At 38.7% G+C, this 9648-nt stretch overlaps 1 protein-coding gene across 1 annotated transcript; it reads left to right on the forward strand.

Annotated features, from left to right (window-relative positions):
* Positions 1-2424: 2424 nt before the first annotated feature.
* On the forward strand, positions 2425-3580 carry LOC106800151 (olfactory receptor 2T1). Its single transcript, XM_014785491.2, has one exon. It carries the CDS (start codon positions 2440-2442, stop codon positions 3403-3405), a length of 966 nt encoding a protein of 321 aa, XP_014640977.2. The 5' UTR covers positions 2425-2439; the 3' UTR covers positions 3406-3580.
* The last annotated feature ends 6068 nt before the right edge of the window (positions 3581-9648 follow it).

Here is a 9648-nt window from a genome sequence, read left to right on the forward strand (position 1 = left end):
TAGTTTTGAAATAACTAACATATGTGGGTATAATATTGGCATTTTACCTTGCATTGTATAAAATATATTCAACTGTAACTAAGAATTTCTTATTTGATCTATAGAGCAGCCCTGAATTTCATATCATCTAAAATTAATATAAATGGGAAGTGAGGTTCAGAGAGTTTGGGGAGAGAATAACAGAATTAATTAATATCATGGCCAGGAGAACTTAATTCATCTGATTCTAAATTTGGTTTTACTCTATGTCCCCTACATCGTTTCAAAAGCAACTCCTGTATAAAGCCATAGAACTACTCCAGACATTTTCTGATAATTTTGAATTGTACTAAACCGTACCAAAGCAGTACAATCCATGCCCAGCAGAAATTCAAGTATAATTCCTTCTCATTATGCTCCCACATAGTGAGATAGCAGATAATAAATTTAACCAAATAGGGTTGCTCCCCGACAAATTAGATGTTTATGTGCAAATGGGAGAGTAAGGCGAGGCAGCTACAAAATAGAGAAGACATTAGATTTTGCCTTTGTCATTGCTAGGACTATAGAGCCAGATGGAAAAAACTAGGACAGAAGTAGGTTTTTAAGAGATTTTGGAATGAGTTCTACGAAGAGCGGATAATGCTATTTGACTTTGTAAGTAATACATAATTTTCTCTCTGTTACTGGTGCCTTAGGGCATGATAGAAGTTAGACCCAAAATGTGAGAAATGTGGAAGAAGTTGAACTACTACTAATATTTAGGCTATTCCAGTAACTGGAGAGAATTTTTCCTTCAGATACAGATTTTAATGGACTACATTAACAGAAACTAGAAAGGTAAAAGAAAAATGAGGCAGATTGTAAATGATAATGAAATGGTACATGGTGTCAGGGAAATTTATGAAACCTGGCAACAAAGGTTCTGAAATTGGCAAAAAAAAAAAAAAAAAAAAAAAAAAAGAAGCTAAACATCAGAAAGAGTTTGCTTTCTTAAAAATAAGTAGTCCCAATTATAATACTTTATGTCATGTGCTCTCAATTATGACTAATTTTCACTAGTCACATTGAAGATTACATATAGTTAAAAATTTAACAGATTCACATTATTGGCACATTTTATTTGGCAATTGCGGTAAACGTCTAGCTTTTTTTCTGGGCTATAAAGTAAGAGAACAGAGAGAATTGAGGCTGCCTGGTCCAAAGACTCCTGCCACTAACAGACTGTGGCACCACAGAAATATTACTCTCAATTCTGCCATTGGTGAAAGTGGGTTTTATAGTTCTTAGCTTTAGTGTGAAGCTCAATGAATCAACAGATAAGAAGAAATAGGCACAAGGTAAACTCTTCACAATTTCATTACCCTTATTCTTAATAGCAATTTTTTTCAGCTCAATTGACTCAAGTGCTCATATTTTTAGAATATTTATTGACTAGTTTGATCTGTTTAACTCCCAAACATGTTGGTAAAATATGTCTTGACTTGTCATATTTAATCTTAAAACACATGAAAATCATCCTTAACATTCAAAATGTTTGTTGTGGATATTTTTCCCTTATCATCACCTGAAATTACATAATACACAGTCACTCAGCTGTTTTTAATTACCAATCACTATGAAAAATTTCCAGTTCCAAAAATAATAAGTGGGTTATAGCTCAGTACTTATGTTCGTGTGCTATTTCCTCTGAATCCTAATTTTTAATGTTAATTGTTAATAGCTAATGCTAGTCATAATCCTAAGGTTAATTACTCATCATTCTAAAATTGAAATTTCTTTCTTAAAAATAATTCTAAAACAGTGAATGCTTCTTGTAATGGATGATGTTTTCATGTCTGAATTTGCAAGAGTAGTTTCTATTGCCCACTTTATTTCTTCCCATACAATTTTGTTGTAACCTGGATGAACTGACACTAAAAGTACACTCATCATGTAGACAGTGACTCATGGACCAAATGGTAGATCACCTGTATTTGTGGCTAAATGGTAGACATAGACTACCCACAACCAGAAGTGAGATATTTTGAAGATGGCGATGATGCCAATTATAATAAAAATTTATTTAATAAAGATACTTATTTGAATACATCTGAGATAGTATGTTCACACACACACGTGCACACACATCAGACTAGGGTATGTTTAACTGCCAAGTGGCATGGTGTGCACACTTAGACATTGTTATGTGTATCACTGTCATAAAATAGTATCTGCTGGTATCATCTTGTCCAATGCATTTAAGGAATTGTTGATTTTAAATGGTGAATTTTACTTAAAAACATTCTAGAATAGATTAGTTGCTAGGTATCAGTGCCAAAGTACCAAGAAAAATATTTTTAAATGTTTACTTCCAACTTTTAGAAGTTCACTGCCTAGCAATCAACTTGTATGTTATTACATTAATTGTGCATATGTAATCACTTTATTTGGAAAATTTTAGGTCATAGCTGAGCCATCATGGGATCAATGCAAAGGTACAACACATCCTCTACGGATTTCACCTTCATGGGGCTGTTCAACAGACAGGACATTTCAGGCCTTCTTTGTGCCATCATCTCTGTCATCTTTTTCACAGCGGTGATGGCCAATGGGGTCATGATCTTCCTGATCCGCACTGACTCATGCCTCCACACCCCCATGTACTTCCTGCTCAGCCACCTCTCCTTCATCGACATGATGTACATCTCTACCATTGTGCCCAAGATGCTGGTTGATTACCTGCTGGGTCAAAGGACCATCTCCTTTGTGGGATGCACAGCTCAGCATTTCCTTTACCTCACCCTTGTGGGAGCTGAGTTCTTCCTGCTGGGCCTCATGGCCTATGACCGCTATGTGGCCATCTGCAATCCCCTCCGCTATCCTGTCCTCATGAGCCGAAAGGTCTGTTGGATGATCATAGCAAGTTCCTGGTTTGGGGGCTCTTTGGATGGCTTTCTGCTAACCCCCATCACCATGAGCTTCCCCTTTTGCAATTCCCGTGAGATTAACCATTTCTTCTGTGAGGCGCCTGCGGTCCTGAAGTTGGCATGTGCAGACACAGCTCTCTATGAGACAGTGATGTACATGTGCTGTGTTTTGATGCTGCTGATTCCTTTCTCTGTGGTGATTGCCTCCTATGCCCAAATCCTGACCACAGTTCACCGCATGACCTCAGTGGAGGGGAGGAAGAAAGCATTTGCCACCTGCTCATCTCACATGATAGTGGTGACCTTGTTCTACGGGGCTGCCATGTACACCTACATGCTGCCACATTCTTACCACAGGCCAGCTCAGGACAAAGTCTTCTCTGTGTTCTACACCATCCTCACACCCATGCTGAACCCGCTCATCTACAGTCTGAGGAACAAGGATGTGACCGGAGCTCTGAAGAGGGCACTGGGCAGAATCAAGAGTACACAAATAGTGTCAAGAGGTGACTTTTGAGGTTGGATTCTTCCCATAGATGGTGAATGGAAGTCTCTGTGACCACTGTGACCATGCTCTCAATGAAGTGTTAAACTGGAGGGTAGAGTTCAACTGTGCAGACAAAAATAAGTCAAAATAAAAAATGTTTCCTCTTGGTCTCCCTTCCTTCATCTCCTCATTCTTTTCTTATATCTCCCCTTTCTCCTGCCCTGTTCACATGCATTCAAAATAAATGCCCACTAGTTGCCAGAAACACAAATTAAATTTTCTTGCTCTGCAATTTTATCTTTTAGAGGTAAAATAAATTGCGTGCAATTTTAAATGGTGTGGATTATGTTGAGGAGTGCAGGAGGAAAGATGGTACTTTTTGGATATATGATATTATTGTATAAGTCTAGCTTACCATCTAAGTATAAAAGAAATATAATCTTTTCTATTTGTTAGAGTAATACTCTGACACAGCCTTTTAGAAAGATGGTTGGGTAGCTACCTTTGTGTTCCAATTTTTCAGGTGGTATGAAGAGTCACAGAATATAATTTTCTCAAAAAGCTATTGTACTGATTACAATCATTAGGGTTTTTTTTTATTATTTTATGAAGAAATGCAGTATTTAACTTCTGTTTGTTTGCAACACATTTGTGAAAACTATTTGTCAGATAAGTTATAACTGATGGATGAGATTGAAGGACATTGCCCAGACAAGACAACATGAGGTCACTGTATGCCTGAGAGGGTTTCTAAGATGTTGGAGAAACACACAGGGATATGAATTGGGAGAATACTAAAATTATTTTTCAAATATGTCACAAAGTCATCAAACTAAAATGTATATGCCAGGTAATAGGAGTTAGTTCATGATTCGTATCCACGTTTCCCAATGATCCAGGAATTGAGGACAGAAAGGATGTGGCAAATCATTTTTAATGTCCCATTTCATTATATAAGGAGTTCACTCAGGGATCAAAGGGATTACTTTATTGAATTATTAATGTAAATAATTATAATCATATTGGTAAATCTGTCTAAAACTTAATTTACATCCTTATCAGGTTTATCATCCTCTGACAACCTCATAAAAAAATGAAGCACTCACGAGTTCTAATTTACAGATGAGAACAGTGGAGGTCAGGGATGTAAGGAACTTCTGCAGGGTAAACGCTGTTAATTAGTGCCCTAGATCACAGGGTTTCAAGGAATGTGATTGATCGAGCACTGCTTCTTTCAGATAAAGTTTCCTCATTCATTCATACATTTATTCCTTCATTCATCATAGCTGTTAGCTAGACAGTCAAAGCGCCTGCACTTCAGAAGTTTATATTCCAATGGGGGAAAGACAATAAAAATTAAATAAAAAAACAAGCAAGCAAGCAAGTAAACAACTTATATTCCCACCACAGTGTATGTAGCAGCAATGACCAAAGCTGAACATATCGAAAACTTGTGCCCCAGCAGGTACCTCCTTGGGTGAATTTCTAACAGACATGTTTGCATAATCTTCACCAAAAGACATGTGGTAACAGACAAAAATCAGAAGCTACCTAAAAGCTTAATGATGGTGGAATGGATAACCGTGACATATCCATACAATAAGAATAAATGTTCTAATACTACTAGCAACAACACGGATTAACCTCAAAAACATAATGTTGAACTGAAGAAGCAAGTCACAAAAGAGTATATTTATATAAAGTATAGATCCAGGAAAAACTATGCTTTTGGAAGGTTAGTGGCTGGAAGGGTGCATGGATGGGTTTCTGGGGTTTTCTGCCTCTTGAAGTGGATGCAGATTATACAACCAATGTTCACTTTGAGAAAATTATCAAATTCAAACTTTTGTGTGTTTAATATTTTTTATGTTAATTTGCTTCAATAAAAACTTAAATATGTTAAATAAACAGCCTATATGTATATATCACATTTTCTTTATCCATTCATCCATCAATGGATGCTTAGGTTGTTTCCATGCCTTGGCTATTGTAAATAATGCTGCAATAAACACGGGGTGCAAATATCTCTTTGAGATAGTGATTTCATTTCCTTCAATTATATACTCAGAAGTGGAATTGCTGGATCATATGGTAGTTCTATTTTTAATTTTTGAGGAACCTTCTACTGTTTTCCATAGTGACTGCACCAATTTACATTTCCACCAACAGTATACAAAGGTTTCCTTTTCTCCACTTCCTTGCCAACACTTATTATTTCTTGTCTTTGTTATGGCAGCCATTCTAACAGGTGTGAGGTGGTATCTCATTGTTTTGTATACCTTAAACTAATGCAATGTTATATGTCAATTATATCTCAATAAAATTGGGAAAACTATAATTCATAATATAACGTAACTTATACAAGAAATACTATAACACAATGGGATAGTGGGAATCAGTGGCGGGTTTCTCAAACTATGGTATTCAAGGAAGAACTTTCTGAGCAGGTGATCTTTGAGCAGGAAAGGAGCAGGCATAGAAAGATCCAAGTATAAAGCCTTCCACCTAGGAATAATAGCAGGTGTCAATGTACTGAAATAGGGGAGGCATGTTCAAAAGACTGGACAGTTGTGCTGGTCTGAAATGACTTATAGGAAACACAGGTAGGGACCAGATCAGGAGGACTGTGATACAGAAGTTGGAACTTTATTTACATTGCAATAAAAAGCCATTGATGCATTTCAAGTAAAGAAAAGCCAGATCATGACTAATATGCTGAGGATGTTACTCTGGCTGCTTTATAGAAAATGGACTGTAGGTGAAGGAAGTAAATTATATTAAAAATTTAAAAGTTAATACCTTAGAGACAGGCACCTCCACACCCTAAGGATTCCTGGTATAAGGGGGAAGGTTTATCGATCCTGACTGACTCTATTCATAGAAGACTCGCCCTAAACTGTTCGGGGAAAATTGAGAACAAGAGAGTGCTCCAGAGGGATAAGTTTGGGAGGGTCGGGGTGGAGGGGGTCCAGATGGGGACGCGTGTGTGTAACCTGATAATTGCTTCGCGCCATAGCAATTCGCGCCATAAAATGTAACTGTTTAAATGTTTTAAATTAGCCAATCATGTAAGACCGCGCCAACCTTTTCCCGCTTTATGCTTCCGAATCCTATAAAAGAGCTTGCCCCTTAAGGTTCGGGGTCGACTCCTCTGTCTCCTGTGAGAGATACGTGTCGACCCGGAGCTCCGCTTAATAAAACCTCTTGCATTTGCATCAAGCTCGGTCTTCTGTGTCTGTGGGTCCGCGCCTTCCCGAGACTGGAGTTGGGGTTTCCTTTTTGGGATCCTACATAGGTAAAAGCATTAAAGTAGGAAGACCTCTTTGGAGGCTTTTCATGGGTTCTGGGGAGAGGCACTCCTGGCATGGGTTAGAGTTTTAGGAGTGAAGATGATAAGAAGTACTACAAGTGGGGATATATTTTTAAGGCGTGGATAGTAGAGGTTGATGATGAATAGAATGTGGGGTGTGAGGGAAATAGGAGAATCAAGAGAAGCCCCCAGGTGCTGGGACTGAACAATTAAGTGGGTGGTAGATATATTTGTTGGAATAGAGTAAAGCAGGGTGTGTGCATAGAATTGAGTTTTCTTTTAAACATGTTAAATTTGAAATGTCTATTGAATATCTAAGTGAAAATGTCAGATAAGAAGCTAGATATTTTAGGCTAGATATCTTTTGAGTTGTTAGGTGTGAAGATAGGTTTAGGAGTCATTTGTATGCAGATGAATGTAAAGACAGGAGACTAGATTAAAAGAGATCAACAAGGAAGGAACTGTGTAGATAGAGAAGAAAAGAATGGAAGCACCGGGTCAAGGGAATTTAAGAGGCAGCAATAGAAGGATAGAAAAGATGTGGAACACCCAGGGGATCATGGTGTGATAGAAATCTAGAAAAGACAGTCTTTCTAACAGAAAGGAGGTGTCCACCACGTGAAATATTGGGTATAATTCAAGTATTGTGAAACAAAATGTTGATCAACTGTGCAAGCAAGTTAACAGTCCATCTTTTTCTCCACAGAGGGGTTTCAACGGAGTGATGGAGAAGAACACCCTGTGAAGTAGAGTAAGGCTAGAAAGGTTTAAAGGAATTTGCTCTGAGTATTGGAAGAAAGATGAATTTATGTCTGGAGAGTTATGTGGAGTCAAAGTGATGCCAGCCCTGATATCAGTTCCCCTACATTAAACTCAGCATATATGGGGTTAAAACCAAAAGCATTCATCTCCTTTCCTTGCTTCTGGTGGTGCTCAGGGCAAGCTGCCCCAGGAAGCACCACTCTGGTATGCGGATTATTTCGAGCTGAAGACAATAAGGATATTTGACCTCCCCCACTAACTGCCTAGAGAATCTGACATGGTGGCTCATTCCTGGAACAGATCTTCTATCATGATGGCTATAAAGATAATGTAAAATAGATGTTGCAATGGGAGGGGCACCAAGCCCCTTTTATCAAAAAACTCTATCTCTCCCTGACCAAATTATCAATAGATGACCCTGAAAAGAATTGTCCTTCTGCCCTCTGAAGTCCCAGGCCACTACCCACCCCCAACACGTTCCTTCGCCTTTAGCTGCAATACTTAAGCAAGCAGCTTAGACAGAGGGACGAGTTGCTCATTTCTGAGTTTCTCCCATGTATACATGTTATTAAACTTGGTATTATTTTCTCCTGCTAACCTGTCTTGTTGATTATTTGGCCAGCCAGAAGAACCTTAAGGGAAAGGGCAGAGGGGGATTCTCCCTCTTCCCCCGACACTTCTCTAAGTTACATTCACATGTAAAATTGTTTTTTTTTTTTAACATTTGTATCTCTGAATTTCACAAGGCAAATGGAAGTTACAAATTTTTAAAGCCCATGTGGCCCCACACGGGTTCACACTGAAGTTTAGCTAGTTACAGGTCCTTTGAAATTTTGTTACAGGGAAACTGATACCCAGAGAATATCAAGAAGATGAATCTTCCCAGACCCCATCTCCTTGGCTTCCTGGCACTGAAATCCACCATTCATTACGGAGATAGACAACTAAGGACACCTGTAGATCTGCAGATTCCCTTATCTCAGCCAAATGCAGGCTGATGGGAGGGCTCGGACCTGCAAAGCCACAGCTCCCCCTCTCCTATCCAAACCTGTTAACTTCGTAATCGTTAATTAGCAGCTGTTTCCTTCCTCTTCCCGGGGCCAGTTCCTGGTGGTGTGGGAAGATTGATCCACAGAGCACTGAACCTCCTGCTGTAGATGGAGATAGCAGCTGGCCTGGTGCCAGAATGTCTGGGACCCTCACACAATTGCCCCACCAAATGGGTGTAGTCATGTAGAAAGCACATTCTTTCCCACAGATTTCCCCTTAAAAACCCTGATGGTTAATGCTTTGGGAGAACAGTGAGTTTTGAGGCAGTTTTTTCCTATCACACCCTCATTTTGTTAGCAAAATTAAAAACTACTCTTTCTTTTCCTCAATCCCTTCTCATTGTGTTCATTTATTCAGGTATGGTGACAAGGTCCTGGTTTTTCAGCAACAAAAGGAATATTCTTCTATACTTTTTTCAATGTAGATAATATTAATGTTTATTTGGATTTTGACAAGAATAGTCTGTTGTTGAAAGAGGAACAAGTGATTCAAGAGACAAAGAGAAGAGTATTTCAGAATGAAGACCTGTGAATTAGGTGAAAGAGGTTGCAATACAGAGCCCGATTGGAAGGCTGAATTTTGGACAGGAGCAGAAACACTTCCATATGAAAAACAAGGATAAATGTGTGGGAGATCAAAATTGGCCACCCTGAAATATATCTCTTTACCTTGATTATTTTCTCTGATGGACATTTGACCTCCCCCAAACTGCCTAAAGGAATTTAACTCTGGGTGTAAACAGACTGACAGGGTCCTTGCTAAGCCCATTCTTAACAAAGTTCTGTTTACCAAATATTTACATTTGTAAAGGTATCTCCCTCTGTGTAGTGGGAAGAGGGAGGGATGACCTTATCTGTGAAAACTCTTATCAGAACAGAAGAAGAAGACTTAAATCTACATATTCTCGATTACTATAATTCCTGTCTCTCCAGCCACATTCTCTATAGGTGGCCCTGCAGAGCATTGTCTGACAAACATTTACCTTTCCCTCTTCATGTAAATTGTCTTCTTCCCCTCTGAAATCCCCAAAATACCACCCACCCCCAACATCCTCCTTTGTCTTTAGCTGAAGATAGTATTTAAGATGAGAATCTCTGCTATTGTGTTGAGAAACTCAGTTTCCCTGGTTTCTCCCATGTATACATGTTATT

This window comes from Ceratotherium simum, chromosome 37 (genome assembly GCF_057802395.1).
Source record: "Ceratotherium simum simum isolate JZ-2026a chromosome 37, ASM5780239v1, whole genome shotgun sequence".
NCBI classification, from domain to species: Eukaryota; Metazoa; Chordata; class Mammalia; order Perissodactyla; family Rhinocerotidae; genus Ceratotherium; species Ceratotherium simum.

Bases quoted from the DNA above. Each gene is read 5' to 3' on its own strand.
- LOC106800151 (XM_014785491.2), top strand. From the start codon at position 2,440: ATGGGATCAATGCAAAGGTACAACACATCCTCTACGGATTTCACCTTC.